This window comes from Centropristis striata, chromosome 4, assembly GCF_030273125.1.
Source record: "Centropristis striata isolate RG_2023a ecotype Rhode Island chromosome 4, C.striata_1.0, whole genome shotgun sequence".
Classification (NCBI taxonomy): domain Eukaryota; kingdom Metazoa; phylum Chordata; class Actinopteri; order Perciformes; family Serranidae; genus Centropristis; species Centropristis striata.
Window position 1 is genome coordinate 17,989,649 of NC_081520.1, and position 18,108 is coordinate 18,007,756.

Here is an 18,108-nt window from a genome sequence, read left to right on the forward strand (position 1 = left end):
TTTTTAAGTGGTGTATACAGGCAGGATGAAAAGGATTCAGTCTTGGACTATTTTGTCCATTTTGTAATCCTTTTCATGTCTTTTTTGTGTATTTTTTGGTCATTTTGTGTCTGTTGTTGTGTCTTTTTTTTGTTATTTTGTGTCTTTTTTTGTAATTTTTGGTCATTTTGTGTCAATTGTTGTGTCTTTTTTTAGTTATTTTGTGTCTTTTTTTGGTCATTTGTGTCTTTTTTGGTCATTTTGTGTCTGTTGTGTCTTTTATGGTCGTTTTGTCTCTTTTTTTCTAGTCATTTTGTGTCTTTTTGTGTCTTTTTTGGTCATTTTGTGTCTTTTTGTGTCTTTTTTTGACGTCATGAAGAAGTCGTGCTCTGGCGCTTTCGTGGACTCTGTAGAGTTAAAGGAAAGCGGAAGTGTTAAAATCTCCCCTGTGACATCAAGAACCTGTCATACATTTCCGCTCTCTCTCCCCACCTCCTCCTGCCTCCGTGCGGCACGGATCACTCCTCCTACTGGTGAGTGGGCTGCAAGTGAAATGAGCTCTCCGTCATCTGCTCGCTGAGCGCACCGGAGGCTACTGCGGTAAGATGCGGCGACGCACGATGCTGAGGAGGATGAGATGATGCGCAATGGCCGAACGAGTGGAGGGGGGAGTCCCAGATCACATATCACGGCTCTGCTGGCCTCTGATTTAGACAATGGGACACCAGTGATGCATGTCTGACTGATTTGTAGTGGTGTAGTGGTGCAGGCCGAGTGGAGGGACGCGGTGGCGCTGATCCCACTGAAGGATGCTCCACAGCCCGAGGAGGGCTCAGTAGAGGCTTCGTCTGTAAACAACAAGGAAGCAGGGACACATTAAGTAAAGGACACTCAATCCAAAGCCTGGACAGGAGACACTGAAGCATCGGATAAGGTAAGAAACAGTAAAACCTTTCCTCTGGCTTCCCTTTCTGGACATGTTCTGATTTTCCAGGTACAGAATGAGCTTTGACGTGGATCTTCCTCATCATAGTGCTGATATGAGTCGGCTAAGTGTGATCTGCGTGGCCCAAACCTTTCTCTGCCGCCTATGTGGCGCTTTATTGAGTCCATTTGGGGTAAATCCTTTAAGCTATGTGGGCAGAAGGAGTGGATTTATAGGTTTATGCCCACCTGTGTTTAATTTTTTAGCCCATCTGATGATTCTGTGTGGCTGATGCAACAACTAATCTAATTGGCACCACTGTGGAAATGGTGGAAATGCACATTTTTTTATATAAGAATTGGGCTTGATTGTGTAGGAGTAGTTTGAAAAGGAGCCACTTGGATTCAAATGTATGACCTTTGACAGACTCACACCCCCGCCAGGCGTGATAGCTGTAATCCAGTCAGCCAAAGCAAAGTGAAACAAAATCACTTCACAGGATGGAATTAATTTACGTCTTCTCATTTATGTTTTCATTTACATTTTAATTACATCTGTCTTGAATCTGTGCTAATTGTTTTCTTATTAATCAGGCAAGTAAAGATTGAATTCTCCTCTCGGCATGATTCTTATTCTAACCACATCAAATCATTAACTGATGTGTTTATGAGCACACCACATTTTTCCATCAATTTGTTTTTAATTTCCCTGTTTTTATCCGACTTCCCTGCAGGTTGTTTTGTGACGGCTCAGTCAGTCGTCAGTGAGGAGCGAGCGGCCCACAGGGAGGCACTGAAGCGCTGGAGAAGTCGTCACTGAGCATCAGTCTGGAAGAAAACAAACTTCTCATTATCCTCTTCATCATCGGCTCTGACGGCTGGACGTCTGACCTGAGCGTTTCTGTTCTCTGCCTGGAGAAAGTTAATGCACGACAAAAGGAAACAGAAGCACAACTCCATCTCGCTGTCAGGAAAAAGAAAAAAAACTCCTATTTCTGTCACATCATTTTGTTTTGGTTTTTTACCTAAAAAACTTAATGTTGTTAGGAGATTAGCAAGAGTGTCAGCTCTCTTTTGAAGTGTCGGGTAAATATTTCCTCCCTTGTCAGAATGAATCAGTAAGAAATTCTTATTTCAGCTATTTCATAATGCTCTGTGTATTTTTTCCAAACTATGATCTTTTTACCTTTGAGCTGTCGTGCTCTGAATCCAGAATAGACTCTCGATAGTGCCAGCCTTCCCCTCTCACAAATGAGAATTCAACTTGACCTGACAGGCTGCATTTTAATAAAGCATAAGCGAGGACGAGCCAATAAAACATAGATGAGGCCAACAACGAGCACGATGCTCCAGCAGAATAACAACAACAACTACCCCTGCCTCAGTGTGTCGGGCTCCACCGGTGAGATGCTCCAGAAGTGCTCCAGAACCTCTCTGCCCTTCCCCAGCCGGCTGGAGCTTGGCCTGGGGGACCTGCCGCTGATCCGGGGCCTCCGAGCCTGGGCCCTGTGCTCCAAGAACCGACGAAAGGCTGGTGGCATGCTGGGAGGAGGACAAGCCCCCACGGCTCCTCCTGCTGGCCGTGAGGGCTCCACTTCCTGCCCCAGGCCTGCTGATGTGTACCTGAGTGGGGAGTGGGGTCGCATGGGGTACGGGCTCCCCCTGGGGCTGGACGCCAGGCAGGCCGGGATCGGAGCTTTGGTGACAGTTGCCACTCTGAAGACGTCAGAGGGAAGCGGCAAGACACAGACTCAATGCCTCTTCCTCCGGACTGAGAAAGGGAGCTGTTTGTACTCCACAGCTAAACCCGGAGCTGGTGGGAGTACTAGTGCAGCCTCCAGTGTGGTCGGGGGATGGCTGAGAGGGAAGACAGGAGGAGGAGGAGGAGGAGGAGGCAGAGACATCTCAGCCGGGAGGAGAGACAATGGGCCAACTCTGCCGGCACACACTGGAGTAAACCGGGTTAGAGTGCGATCTGGCCGGAGATGGAGGAAGTCCAGTCATGCAGCCGCCCGGGAGAAAACAGGCGTGAGCAGAGAGAGGCAGCAGAGTCACAGGGAGGATCCGGCCAGAGAAATATCTCTGGAAGAAAGACAGGAAGAGCGAGACAAAGGAGGCCTGGCCAGTAAACAGTTCCCCAGCCCGCAGCAGGACAGCAGGAGAGGCAGGCAGGAGAAAGACGGAGCGTGCAGAAGTCCTCGATGCTGCCACAATGCGGCCCCGAAAACCTGCAGTCAGTGTGGACGGAGAGCACAGAGACGGGAAAGCCAGGAGGAGCACGAGGGAGGAAACTCGAAAGGAATGAGGAAGGACAGGCAGAAGAATGAGGAGGAGGAAAAGGGAGGCCTCAGCGGGTTGGAGTCATCTAACTCTGCTTTGGCTTCACCAAACCCTGACCCAGAATCCAACCGGTTTCACCCAGAATCCCTCATCAGCGGCTGTGATGCCGACGAGATCAGAGAAGCAGAGAGCAGCGAGGAGATGAAGACACAAACGTGTCACAGCGAGGACGATTATTCAGAGAGAGAGGAGGATACAAACTGTGAGGTTATTAAAATACAAACTGGAGACTCTGGACAGGTCACTGACGGCTTTACGTCGAGCCAGAACAGAGATTTTAATGACAGAAGTGAAGAAACAGCAGCTAATGTGAATGGATTTTCTGATCACGTGGAGGCAGATGAAGAATCAGAGAGAGACATGGAGAGAGTGGGAGATGAAGAGGGGGAAGGGAGAATCAATCAGACTCCTGCTGAACGCTACCAGGACGTCTCTGTCTCCACCTGCCCTGCATCCATCAGCACTGCAGCCTCCCCGGAGCCCTCCGTTCCTGCAGGGGGCAGCACCTGCCGAGCCAACCACGACTCCTGTGGTGTTCAGAGAGAGCCAGAGAGCAGCAGAGAAGATGAGCTTGAGGAGAGCCAACAAGGAGTAGCAGAGCCAGAGATCATGGGTAAAGGAGAGCTGCATGTAAGCACATTTGAGCAACAACAACAACAAGAGAATTGTGTGGCTGATAAGAACAACACTGTGAACGAGGACAGAAACAGAAAACCTCAGTTTTGCTTTCAAGATGTGGGAAACAGCAGCGAGCCGGAGGAGAGAGAAGCTTCAGCTTCACCTCTCAGACACAGAGATGCTTCTGTCGTAACAGGAAACGGCTGCAACTCGAGTACAACTGAGCTTAATGGAGCAGAGCGGAGAGATGAGAATAGAGAAGAGGTGTCACAGGGAGAAGATATCCTGAATCCTGAGGAAGACGATGATGAAGCTGGGGAGGTTTCTTTGAGGAGGGAGTGGACCTGCAACGGGCTGCACGACAAAGAACAACACACTGAGGACGATGTAAATGACATACAGGAGGGAAATGATGAAGATGTAACGAGGAGGTGCACACTCAAAGACAACTGGAGGTTAGAGGAGTCTGCAGGAGGAGGCAGAGGAACGAAGGAGGAGTCTGAAGACACTTGTGAAGCAAACGGAGAAACAAGCAGTGACGTCACTAATGTTGATCCCTCCACCTCTCCTGCACGCTCCCCGGCTAATCCTGCCCTCTCTTTGCACCCCCTGGGATCCTGTCTGGAGGAGGAGGAGGAGGAGGAGGAGGAAGAAGGGGTTGAAGTGCCGGCAGGAGACGGAAAAGGAGGCCAGGACGGGAAGGGGAGACAAGTGGAGGTGCAGGGTGAGAAGGAGAGGGGCTCCACCGTGGCCACTGAGGAGGGGAGGAAAGAGGAGGAGGAGGAGGAGAAGGGGGAGGAGGAGAAGGAGGAAGATGAGTTCGGAGTATTCATGCAGGCGGAGGGAGAGCCGGCCTGGAGCGAGGGACGCACCATGTCTGCCTCAGTGCCTTGTGGGAGCAGAGAAAGTGGTGAGTTGTTAGTTTGTCGTCTTTTTATGTCTTCTGGGTGGCATTCCTCTCTCTCTCTCTCTCTCTCTCTCTCTCTCTCTCTCTCTCTGTCTTTCTTTCTCTTTTTGTATGTCTCTCGCCCCTTTGGGAGCTTTAGTAAGTTGCCTTTCTGTTTGACACAGACATGGGACACAGAGTGTTTTGGTTGAAGGCAACAATGCTGACAAAGAAAAGGCTTCAGAAGTAGAGCGGCAGTCAGAAATGTACAGATTTAGAGACAAAAATACCTGCACATTCACACTCGCTCAGAGTATTAGTGCATTTTTAACCTTTTGTACAGTTTCAGGAATGCATACGCTCCGTTTTAAAGGGCCACGCCATAATCCGATACAATCTGTCACTGTTACTGATCCTGCAAACAAAGCTAGAAAAGTGTTGAATGTGAATGTATTTTTTGTTGTTGTTATTGCATGAATTATCAGCCACAGTATCATTATGAGGGTGATTCTCGTGAAGCCAGTCTAAGTTATATCTGTGAAGATTATAAAGACATACTTTATTAAACTAAATATATTTCACTTTTATATGAAGGAACAATATAGCCACAATGAGGCACAATTCATTGTTTTGTCTTAAAATAGTATTTTCTATATATTTGAGCATATTTTTGATTTACAAATTCATTACTGTAATGCATCCAGATAAAAAAATCATGTTTTCCTCACACTTATATTCAATGAATAATTAGTAAACTTGATAAAAATAAATATACATTTGTTTAAAAATGTATAATTTAACAGAATATAATCAAACATAATGGTTTTTAACAATGTATAAAGAACAAAATCTGAATGAAAATTGATGAGAAAAAATGATTAAATGTTACGGTAATGATAGAATTGTTTGAGTATATTTCAATAAAATACATTTTGGTGATACCAGCTACCCTTGAGCATATTTAAGTGCTTGCCAAAGAAAAAAAAACTTTGTTGTTTTCTTTAGTTAAAAATGTGTTACAGTAATGAATTTAGCTCACAGTGTCTCTAAAAATGTCATACCTTAAAATTTAAAAAATAGATTATAAATTCTTATTAAACACTGACTTTAGATTGTATATGTTATAGAGGGTCAAAGAAAATATGTTTTCAATGCTCTTGGATTTTTGCTATAAGCGTTTTAAGTCCACTGCTTTTGTTGCCGTTATGATGTAACACTGACAAACAATACTGCAGACTTGGAGCTTATTTTGAGACTCCTTGTTCCGGAAGTAAAAGTTCTATTCATTTTTCCCATCGACAATGTTATGTGACTCACAGTTAGAGCAAATAACTCTCCTGGTTAAATCATCATACAAAAGATACAAAATATTTGGTTTGTTGATGGAAATTTGGAGCTTCAAGTCTGTGGAAATGAAGGAAAGATTTCTAATTTGAATAAAAAATGATCAGATAACCTATATGATCATTAAATCAGGGTTCGTACGGTTGGTTGAAATCCTTGAAAATGCTTGAATTTTAATGTTGAATTTCAAGATTTAAAAAGTGCTTGGATTTTGGATAAAGTGCTTGTAAATGCTTGAAATTCTTACTGTATGTCTCTTGCAATCTGACTAAATCCATCTATAAATCTACAGATAATCACATGTTCAATGTCAAAATAATGAGTAGCCTATCTGAAATGAAGAGCGTTCCTCCTAAAAGTGTAACACCATCGCTGTTGGTTTGGTTCAGTGAAGTCTCCCCCTTTTAGTATGTAAGTTCTCATCTAAAACGTGCAATTTCCAACAGGTACAAGATACTGGAAAAGCTTGAAAATTGACCTTAAAATCCTTGAAAAATGTGTACGAACCCTGTTAAATTAACCCAATAAATCACATGTTTCTGTGTGAATTAACACTAAAAAATATCATTAAAAGTACAATCTAAAAATGGAAATACAGAATCCGGGGCAAACTTTCAGAATGGAAATAAATTGCTCATGATTGGTTGTAAAAAGGAATCCAAAACTGTAAAGCTGTATCGCAAATGTTGAAAAAAAAAAAGTAAAATATACATGATTTATTGTAAAACTATTATAAAACACACCGGCCCTTTAAAGCACAACTACTAAATAATAAATGAACTAATAAATAATGACGTCAGACTTCTCCACAGCGCTCTGAGCAAGAATTTCAACTGAAAGACTAAAAATGTATCTGACAACATGAATCAGCTCTTATATAGTCAACACAATCACGACACAGACACACAGGCAGCTGTGTGTGTGTCCGTGTGTGTCTGTGTGTGTCTTTGAGTCTTTGTGCCTTTTTGTTTTTCTGTGTTAATCAGTCCTTATGCTCCCTCATTACGCTCCCTTTAGCTAATCACCTAAGTCCAGTTTCCAGTGTGGGGCCGAGCCGGGCTAATCTGGGGTTTACTCCTGATCTATTTCTTCTCAGTTTAACCCTTGAAAAACATTTCTGTTCTTATGTAACATCGTGCTGAAGAGTTATCAGTAGAAGATGCTGTCTACATTGATATAAAGAGTCACAGGTTAAAGGAATATTCCTTTAATACCTTTATTCCTTTATATATATATATATATATATATATATATATATATATATATATATATATATATATATATATATATAAATATATATATATATCCTTTATTTAACCAGGTAAAAAGTCTTGTTGAGATTAAAAAAATCTCTTTTACAAGAGAGACCTGGCCAAGAAAACAGCATAAAAAGTGACAAGTTACAACATTTAAAACACCGTTATAGACACTTAAATACAATTAAATACAAACAGAGCCATCACAACATCAGTGACCAACATCAGTCTTTATCCTTTAGAATCGATTTAAATTCACCAATTGTGATCAACTCAGACAATTTCAGTTCTTTTTGCAGATTGTTCCATGATAAAGGGGCGGCGTAACTAAAAGCTTTCTTTAGTGGCCCTGCAGATCATTTTGGTTTCAGGTTTGGAGATGTTTCCATCCACAGAACACAAGAACTGATCTTTTCTGGTTTAAAGTAGTTCAGATGACAACTCTCTGGTTTTAAATGTAATTTTTCAGTGCACACATTTGCACACCGCCATCCACTCTATCGAGGTGATTGCTTTCAGATAAAAACCTAAGCATAGGAATTAAAAAAGGACAGCTATTGACTTTTTTTAAATTATTTTGTTTAAACACACACACCTAACAAAACAAGTAAAGTAGTGAAAAAATAGAAATGAAATACAGCAATCAAGTAAATGTGCTTTGTTAATGCCAACTACTGACATCTGGACAAAAAAAAGTTTTTGGTATAGATTAAAGATAATAATAAATAAGCAACATAATAAAATAAATATAATACAATGTGCAAAACAGCAGCATCAACAGTTTTATCTGTCTATATGAACTAACCACCATCATCTATCTAACTGGAACTTTTTACTAGTTTTTTCAAACAATGGCTCTTTGACTCTTTGACTCATGTTGGCATTAACTGGAGCATTAACTGGATGTTAGTTTTGGCAAAAAACAAAAACAAAATGTTTGTTACTGACCTCAGAAAACTGAGCAGCGACTCCTTGGAGTGTCTGTTAGTCCAACCAAACGCTGAACAAGACATTTAATGAACAAAACGTTCAAATAAACTGTCATTAAGTGAAAATACAGTGAAAGGGTCAAAGTTATGAGACCAAACAGCTAAACGTCTTTTTTATATCTATATAACGTTATATATAACTTTATTGACACGTTGCCGTGGATACACATTGTTCTGCTTCTCTCCTGATGACGGCTCGCCTTGTTGGTGACCTGTCAATCGAAGGTAGCCCCGGTCCCAAATCATATGATTCTTTATCTTCTATTTTGTCCTAAATGGGGCCATTATAATAACTATTAACATCAGATTGTCTTGAAGTTTTTTTACTAGTGATTGAGACCATAGTGTTGTCCTAAAAAACATTTCTGAGGTAATAAATCAAGTCTCATTTTCTCATTTTGCATTGAAATGAATGGACAGATTTTTTTTGCAGCCAAACTTAGCGCCCCCTGCTGGAATTTTCAGTAGAATGCAGTTTAAGGCACTTCCTGGTTTACCTCCCTGCTCAGACCCGGAAGTTGCCGGTGGCTGTCCATTCAGGTCATCTGAATGAGGGCAAAGCTGTTTGGAAACACACCATAACACTACAGAGACTGTAATATTAACTGTGTGTGTGTGTGTGTGTGTGTGTGTGTGTGTCTGAAAACAGCACTTGGAAACCACGCCATCAGCGGGGAGTCGACCCACTGGACACCAGGCTGGACCGACAGCTCTTTCCACCAATCAAGCGACTCGTGGACAGCCTTTCCTCAGGACTCATCAGATGGAGGTCGGGAGGCGGCGGCGGGACAGTGGTGGCCGACCAGCGCTCTGGAGGAGAACAGAGACAGCCTCCTGGCCAATCAGAATCTGGTATAGTTGTACTTGTTTATTTAAGATGGCTTCCACAGAACCATAAAATTGAAATTCACCCTCAGAACAGATAGGAAAAAAAACCTAAAAAATTCTTATAAGTGTCGCCAAATCAACGCTATGCTTAAAATAAAACAAGATAAGGGATCTAACACTTCTAAAGCTAAAGTTTTTTTTATCTTGGTAAGAAACAAATAATTTGCAGTGCACTCTGCTCGGGCCAGTTCATCGCTGCTTGCAGCTTATATTTATCTTGTTTTTAGCGTTCAACATGCTTATTTTCTAGATTTAATAATCTTAATTTAAGAAATCTTGTCAAGGTAAATTATCTGTCCATGCAGCAAGATCATTTCCCTCAGATTTAGTGTTTTTATCTTGTTTTTTAGCCAATCGCATTAGCCGGTCACATTAGCCGGTCGCACATTTGCCGGCTGCATTAGCCGGTGGCATTAGCCAGTTGCACATTTGCCGGTTGCATTAGCTGGTCACATTAGCCGATCACCCATTAGCCAGTGACACATTAGCCAGTTGCATTAGCCACTCGCACATTAGCCGCTCGCACATTAGCCACTCGTACATTAGCCACTCGCTAATTAGCCGGTCACATTAGCCAGTCGCACATTAGCCGGTTGCACATTAGCCGGTCGCTGGTCAGTAGTGACGACACAAAGTGTCTAACTGAGGTGAACATAAAGGCGCCATATTAACCCGCTGAAACGACGCATATCACCACCCAGTGTTGAGGAGGAGGACACGTTCCTGTCAGTTATTAGATTTTCTCAGTTGCATGTAAACTGGGACAAGGACAGAAGTCCTATCAGACGCCAATATTGATTTTTAAGTATAGCTCGATTAAACTGTGCATGTAAACACACTGACAGACACTAGAATCAGAATTTATATAAGTAGTTAGAATAATCTAATGTAATACATTACAAACTGCATGTATTCAGTAATCTGTCATGGAATGTGTTTTAGAAATAACCAACACTGATCATTTTGGCCTTTGGCTGGCCTCGTGTTCTTAAAAAGCTTTTCCCTTCAGGCTCAGTTTGAACCTGGACTGCATTTTCTAAATATGAGTCAGACCAAATAGTTTGCAATTATTGATATTGAGAGTCAGACTGAAAATCAAAGAGAGCCGGTGGTAACTGCACATCTCCAGGGCGGCTGTTGCTGCAGGCAGATTGCTTTTGAACCCAAAGTTAGATGTTCCAGAGTCAAATATTGCTTTAAGATTGCTTTAATAAAACAGGTGCATCCCAGAGACAGCAGTGTTGTTTTCATCTGTATTTAAGATGACCTCCACCACCCAAAGAATATCACCCACAAACAACAAATGTTTTTATGCATCTATGAAGAGATACTAGAGTTTGAGTTACTGAGCTTGTTTCTAAAATCTTTGTGCCACAAACAACACGATGCTGTCCTCTGTTCACTTAACCTCCAGCTGAGGGCTAAATGTGTTGATGCAGGCAGGCTGCTGGCTGAAAACCCCCGAGGCTCTTAAACTAAATCAATAACAACGATAAACACACAGTATGTTGAATTTTTTCTTTTTGTAAATCCAGGCCACATTTATCAGGGCAGTTTTATCCCAAAGGACAGCTGCACTGAAATAAACAGCTCATGAATTATTTCAGTGAATAACTATTTATTTAGACTTTGGTGCATCATTTAACCCTTTGTGTCCAAAGACTTTATTTAGTATTATAAGGAAAAATGCCATATTTGTACTGATTTGTAGTGAACCCACAACATTTGTACGTCTCCCTTTCCTTCGCTGCATTCAGGGCTTCGTGTCGGCCATGATGATTGTGATTGTTTTTAAGAAATACAAACAAGTCAAAGTGTTTTTTCCCCTATAGCAGAATGACAATAATAATAATAATAATAATAATACCTTTATTTATATAGCACCTTTAAAAACAGCGTTCACAAAGTTCTAAGAAACCAACAATGAAGAAAAAAAAATAATAATATATTTTTTTTTATTAAAAATGTATTTATTTATTATTATTATTCTGTTATTTTTTTCACAAAGTGCTAAGAAACCAACAATGAAGAAGAAAAAAAATAAATAATAATAATAATAAATAAATTTAAAAAATATATATATTTTTTTTGATTGATTTTTTTATTTATTTATTGATTGATTTTTTTTCACAAAGTGCTAAGAAACCAACAATGAAGAGGAAAAAAAAATAATAATAATAATAATAATAAATAAATAATAAAAAATATATATGTATAGGACCTAAGGCTCGCTGAATCAGTCAATACTTCAATTCATTTCTTGTTTAAATCGTAGAACATGCTTATTTCTAGATTTAATAATCTTAATTTAAGACATCTTGTCAAGGTAAATTATCTGTCCACGCAGCAAGATCATTTCCCTCAGATTTACTGTTTTTATCTTGTTTTTAGACACACCTTTTTTGCAGTTCACTCTGCTCAGGCCAGTTCATCGCTGCTTGCATCTTTAATTTATCTTGTTAGGGAAGTAAAAGTGCTAAAAAGCTAAAGACTCATTTCCATGTTTTCAGACCCTCCATTAAGTACAAATTAGCTGCTAGCGTGTTGTAAAGTGTCACTTTTACCGTTAAACACCTTGATCTGAATGTTCACCTGATCTAAAATGTGTAAACAAATAGGACCCAAACTAGAAGCTCCTCATTCAGAAATAATTTTGAGCCCTGCTGTCCCTTTTTTTTCAGTTTCCTGCACCATTACCATGGCAACAGCTCGTCCTGACATAGCCCTGGGAGCTGGGTAACAACGTTTTTAGGCTTAAAATTAGTCTGTTTTTTGTAACTCATATTAAACCCATCTAAGCTTTTCTTCTTTAAAAATGAAAAAAAAAAAGAAAAAAAGCAGCCGGCGCTGCAGGAAGAGTTTCCCAGCGGACTTTAAACTCAGTAAAAAGATGCAGATGAAAAACGAGCTCTGCCCAAAGCTGCAGCGAAGGAGAGTGTTGGGAGAAAACTGCTTTCAAATGAGTTGTTTCATGTGCTCATAAGAGGCCTTTAAGAAAATCAAGTCTTAACTTCATATGTGATGAACTGAAGAGGAATAAAACTCTCTGATGCCGTTCTAACTAATGAGCTGTTTTTGTCTCCTGCAGGCGTCTGTCTTTGCCGAAGCTTTCCCCTCGCTGTCCTCAGCTGACCCATGTGACCACGATACTGTTCCCACACTGACGCAGCTCCTCAGGGCCAGAGCCGGCCAGGACCAGGACCAGGGGTAGGTACTGGGCCCACTGTATGTCTGCGAAAAGTCAGCTCTTAAAAACAAGGAAAAAAGTATAAAAATTAGGTGTATTTTGTTTAACCAATAAGAACCCAGGGTGACACCCGTGTAACAAACACTTTAAATCTTCTAGAATCTCACATGTTCAGCTTTATGCTTCACTTTAACTCATTAAGTCCCTAAGTGACGTATACTCAACACCCTGGTGTGGTGGTCATGGGGCTTTGACAAGAAGTGACTTCTCCAAAATGTGGCTGTGACTGGAAACAGAAATGTGAAAATTTTCAAAAAGCTTATTTTTTGTTACTAGGCTTTTTAAACCCATTTAACAATTCTAATCCGTTAATAGGGTGTCCTGTATTGCATTTAACTTGTTCTGACCAAATTTCCTGAACAAATTAAAGTCAAAATCTTGATATATGTTATGGAGATGCAAAAGAAAAAGGCAGATTTGTGTCTCTGTAAGCAGAAAATGTGTCTATTTTTTTCTATTTTAAAATAAGAAATATCATAAACATAAATACCTATACGCCCATTGTAACTTATATATGTCACATCACAGATCTTTGACATTTAGGGGTAGTATTTTTTTTTTTTAAAACATCAGAAATGTGTTCTATGTGGTCCACTTATAGAACACATCCTTTAAGGATAACTGGGTCTGGGTTCTTATGGATTAAAAATAGCAAAACTATCTGCCAATGGAACAAGAAAATTTGGCTTGTCAAGACTTTCCAAAACAAGTAAAATGATCTAATCTCAATGAACCCACAAATACCTTAGAATTAGTGTATTATAACTAATAACAAGTGCATTTTTCTTGATTCTAATGAAAAACACGTGCCCTATATTCTCAATATCTTGAAAAATATTCTTGAATTAATAATCAGTAAATGCTCGAGCCATCATCTTGATGTAATGATATGCATTATATTTATTGAAACCACCAAAGTCAGACTAAAAACTAGTGAAGATTTTTATCTGGATGTAGAATATTTTTCTGAAAATTCTTGAAATAAGGCAAAAGCTGCAGAATCTTTATATCAAACAAGTGAAACAAAAATAAAAACGGCTGACTAAGAAGAACTATCTTATCAGACAAAAAATAAGCAGATATCCCCTTGATCTGAGATATTTCATCTTACTTAGATTTCAGTTTTTGCAGTGTATGTCTGTAAACATGACCGAATCATTTAGATTTACTGTTTATCTGTCAATCTGTAACTGTGTTTACTGGCTGTGTTGACACATTCCTCTGATTAGTAATAGGATATATCAGAGCCCAGAGAGAAAAATCCTGCTTATAATCAGCTTTAGGGAAATGATACGGAGGATTCTTTTCTGTCGGAAGCTGAAATTCACTGCAAATCTGACAGGACTTGAACACAGCGAGGTGTGTCTAAAAACCAGATAAAACACTAAATCTGAGGGAAATGATCTTGCTGCATGGACAGATAATTTACCTTGACAAGATTTTTTAAATTAAGATTATTAAATCTAGAAATAAGCATGTTGAACGCTTAAAATAAGAAATTAAGTCTTAAAACAAGATAAATGATCTAACACTTCTTGTAAGAAACAAATAATTTGCACAAAAAAGACACAAAATGACTAAAAAAAGGACACAAATTACCAAAAAAAAGACATAAAATGACCAACAAAGACACAGAATGAGAAGACAAAATGACAAAAAAAACAGAAGAAGACACAAATTGACTAAAAATGACACAAAAAAAACCAAGATAAATTATCTAACACTTGTAAATCTAAAGTTTGTTTTTATCTTGGTAAGAAACAAATAATTTTCAGGTCACTCTGCTCGGGCCAGTTCATCACTGCTGGCAGCTTTAATGTATCTTGTTTTAAGAGTTAATTTCTTATTTTAAGCATACAACATTCTTCATATCATAATAATAAATAATGGGAATTGGAACTCCAGGAAACAATTGCCACTCATGTGACACTCGATCATAAATACATCACATGTTCTGTTCTCAGAGAGCAACGCCACCCTGCAGTTCACCACATTAACCACTTGGTGGCCACAATTTGTCACATTTTAAATAGACACAGTATTTGATCCCCACATACAGTAAATCCAGACAAACAACAAATCTTTACAAAACTTCTTTCCATAAACTCAGATGAAACACACAGATGCACATAATTAAACAGTGCTGATAAACATAATGTTTAATGTTGAACACTTAAAATAAGAAATTAACTCTTAAAACAAGATAAATTATCTAACACTTCTAAATCTAAAAAAATGTTTTATCTTGGTAAGAAACAAATAATTGTCAGGTCACTCTGCTCGGGCCAGTTCATCGCTGCTTGCAGCTTTAATTTATCTTGCTCTGTACATTTTTTTGTCTATTTTGGTCATTTTGTGACCAAAAGAAAATGTAAGAAGACACAAAATGACAAAGAAAAGACACAAAAAGACACAGAAGATGTAAAATCACCAAAAAAAGACAAAAAAAGAAGACACAAAACGTAGAATCACCAAAAAAAAGACACAAAAAGTTTATTTTAATCTTTGTAAGAAACAAATAATTGTCAGGTCACTCTGCTCAGGCCAGTTCATCGCTGCTTACAGCTTTAATTTATCTTGTTTTAAGAGTTAATTTCTAACTTTAAGTGTTCAACATGCTTATTTCTAGATTTAATGGTAACACTTTACAATAACCATCATTTATAAATGGTAAACAGATAGTTTATTAATGTTTAACTAGCTACATCATTTATAAATGGCAAATAGATGGGATATTAATGTAAGTTTATAGTTACTTTACCATTAACAAACAATTAAAATTATAATTAATAGTTTATTAATAGTTTTACTTGCACTCATTATAACATTTTTAACACCATAATAAGTATTTTAATGATTTTGAAATTATTCATATTCACCTTTAAGAAATTTGTTGAAAACATTTAAAGATTTAATATGTATAGCACTTTGTAAATGGTTAATAATTGGTCTATAAACCATCTATAAACATCACTTAGTTGGTTATTGTAAAGTGTTACCAATTTAATAATCTTAATTTAAGAAATCTTGTCAAGTGAAATTATCTGTCCATGCAGCAAAATCATTTCCCTCAGATTAAGTGTTTTTATCTGGTTTTTAGACGCACCTTTTTTTGCAGTTTAGTGCACTGAAATACCTACTGAAACCTCTTTGTAAACTATATTAAACAAAATATTCCAGTCATTATCTAAGTAAAAAGAAAAGGGAGCATGGGATTTATAACACAAGACAAAGGGAGACAGTTAAAATTGTAACTGTGAGAAAATCTACATTTCATCCTGTGTGTGTTGTTCCTGTTTGACCCTGCAGGCTTCTGGACAGTTTCCACGACTTGAACAAAATGATTTGCCAGAGATACAAGAGAGCAACGGGCGTGTCTCGTGACCTGCTGCTGAGGACGCTACACCTGGAGCAGCAACACACTGTGAGTATAGAAACAACAACGTGTGATCCATCACTTGATTTACATCCTGCTGACGTGTTTCAGTGTTTGGCATTCTGTAAGAAATGTGATGTCACAGTTCATTATCTCTCTCCACACACACACACACACACACATCATTTCATGCAGAGGAATTAGCGCAGAGCGTTTAGTGTTCACTTCCCGTTTGTTAAGCTTCAGGGTTGTTGAATTGAATTTGTCAGCTGCAGCTCCAGCAGCATTAAAATGACCTGATAGAGCTGCAGCTCCATTCAAATGAAGTGACCGTCGTTAAATGCAAAACACTCGTCGCACTTCACAAGCGCTGATAAATGAAAAGATGAAACAGGAAGGTCTCACTGTTGAACCAAACAATGTGAGGAAACTACACTTACACTGCAAAAAAGGTAAAAAAAACAAACAGATAAAAACAGTAAATCTGAGGGAAATGATCTTGCTGCATGGACAGATAATTTACCTTGACAAGATTTCTTAAATTAAGATTGTTAAATCTAGAAATAAGCATGTTGAACGCTTAAAATAAGAAATTAACTCTTAAAACAAGATCAATTATCTAACACTTCTAAATCTAAAGTTGTTTTTTTATCTTGGTAAGAAACAAATAATTGTCAGGTCACTCTGCTCGGGCCAGTTCATCGCTGCTGGCAGCTTTAATTTGATCTGTTTTGCCATTTTTTTGGTCATTTTGTGACCAAAAGAAGATGTAAAAAGACACAAAATGACCAAAAAAAAAACACACAAAAAGACATAAAATGACCAAAAAAAAACAAAAGATGTAAAAACACAAAAAAGACATAAAAAAAGACAAAAAAAGACACAAAAGACGTAAAATCACAAAAAAGACACAAAAAGACAAAAAAAGACATAACCCCCCCCCTCAAAAAAAAGGAAAAAAAGATGTAAAATCACAAAAAAAGACATAAAAAGACAAAAAAAAGACACAAAAGACGTAAAATCATCAAAAAAAGACACTAAAAGACATAAAAAGACAAAAAAAAAGACACAAAAGACGTAAAATCACCCAAAAAAGACACAAATTTGCCCGTGGCTCGTTAAGATAAATAAATTAATAATAATTAACCACTATATTATATTATATTAGCAGGTGTTCAGCAGTCTAATGTCGTGTGAATCTTTGTGTTTTTTTCTCGGCAGGACAGCAGACCTGCTCCCTGGACAGCCAACCGCCGTCTGTCCCCCGGCCTCCCCTCGGCCAATCAGCACGCTCAGAACACTGCCGCCAAGCGACGGTTGTCGTACGACTACAACAGAAACATCGTGGAGTAACTTTACAGGCTCAGCTCTGCTCGGACTGTCATTCAGCAACGTTTTCCTGAAGAAGTGCAGGTTTTAGCAGAACGGACCAACAGCAGGTTTCTCTGGACTGACAACACGTGAACTATCTGCTACCTGAACTATATACACTTCCTGGTTATTGAAGCCTGAGAAGATGAAAACAGAGCGATAGTTGTGTTTGAGAAGTTTTCTCCTCCAGCTCCTGTTGATGTACACCGGTGGAGTTTTCCATGACACACCTTGTCACCTTGTTCACCACCTCCACCCTCCTGCTTTAATGTTCCTTTTCCACCCTGATAACAGCAGCTTGTCAAAGATTATTTGCAGCCCAATTACCTGTAGTTACAAGGTGCTCGTCACCATGTTGGAGGAAGAGTCAAGAATATTATAAAGTCATAACGTCAACCCTGAAATTCCCCCGTTCTTTTATTATTTGACAGAAAATGTAACAAAATAGAAATTGTTTTCATCTTTGGAATAACTCGTCTTGATGTTTGAATTAAATCTCATTGTGTTGAGCCAAACAGTAACATTGACTTGCAAGGAATGAATACATATCACATAATTTCTTGCACTGCAAAAAGGTGTGTCTAAAAAACAGATAAAAACACTAAATGTGAGGGAAATGATCTTGCTGCATGGACAGATAATTTCACTTGACGAGATTTCTTAAATTAAGATTACTAAATTTAGAAATAAGCATGTTGAACACTTAAAATAAGAAATTAACTCTTAAAACAAGATAAATTAAAGCTGCAAGCAACGATGAACTGGCCCGAGCAGAGTGACCTGACAATTATTTGTTTCTTACCAAGATAAAAAAAACTTTAGATTTAGAAGTGTTGAATAATTTATCTTGTTTTAAGAGTTAATTTCTTATTTAAAGTGTTCAACATGCT

At 38.8% G+C, this 18,108-nt stretch overlaps 1 protein-coding gene across 2 annotated transcripts; it reads left to right on the forward strand.

Moving 5' to 3' along the window:
• The first annotated feature begins 511 nt into the window (after positions 1 to 511).
• Positions 512 to 17,690, forward strand: si:ch211-14c7.2 (sarcoplasmic reticulum histidine-rich calcium-binding protein). Of its 2 annotated transcripts, XM_059332196.1 has the most exons (6): positions 512 to 913; positions 1,638 to 4,771; positions 8,986 to 9,188; positions 12,313 to 12,431; positions 15,781 to 15,895; positions 17,069 to 17,690. In XM_059332196.1, exons 2-6 carry the CDS (start codon positions 2,227 to 2,229, stop codon positions 17,198 to 17,200), a joined length of 3,114 nt encoding a protein of 1,037 aa, XP_059188179.1. In that variant the 5' UTR covers positions 512 to 913; positions 1,638 to 2,226; the 3' UTR covers positions 17,201 to 17,690. The 2 variants fall into 2 exon arrangements, with proteins under 2 accessions (XP_059188179.1, XP_059188177.1); XM_059332194.1 differs by lacking the exon at positions 17,069 to 17,690 and having other exon boundaries at positions 15,781 to 16,327.
• The last annotated feature ends 418 nt before the right edge of the window (positions 17,691 to 18,108 follow it).

Excerpts from the sequence above, each read along its gene's own strand:
- si:ch211-14c7.2 (XM_059332194.1), top strand. The coding sequence starts at position 2,227 with ATGAGGCCAACAACGAGCACGATGCTCCAGCAGAATAACAACAACAAC. Across the intron at positions 4,772-8,985 it reads TTGTGGGAGCAGAGAAAGTG|CACTTGGAAACCACGCCATC; the intron begins GTGAGTTGTTAG and ends GTCTGAAAACAG. Across the intron at positions 12,432-15,780 it reads GGCCAGGACCAGGACCAGGG|GCTTCTGGACAGTTTCCACG; the intron begins GTAGGTACTGGG and ends TTGACCCTGCAG.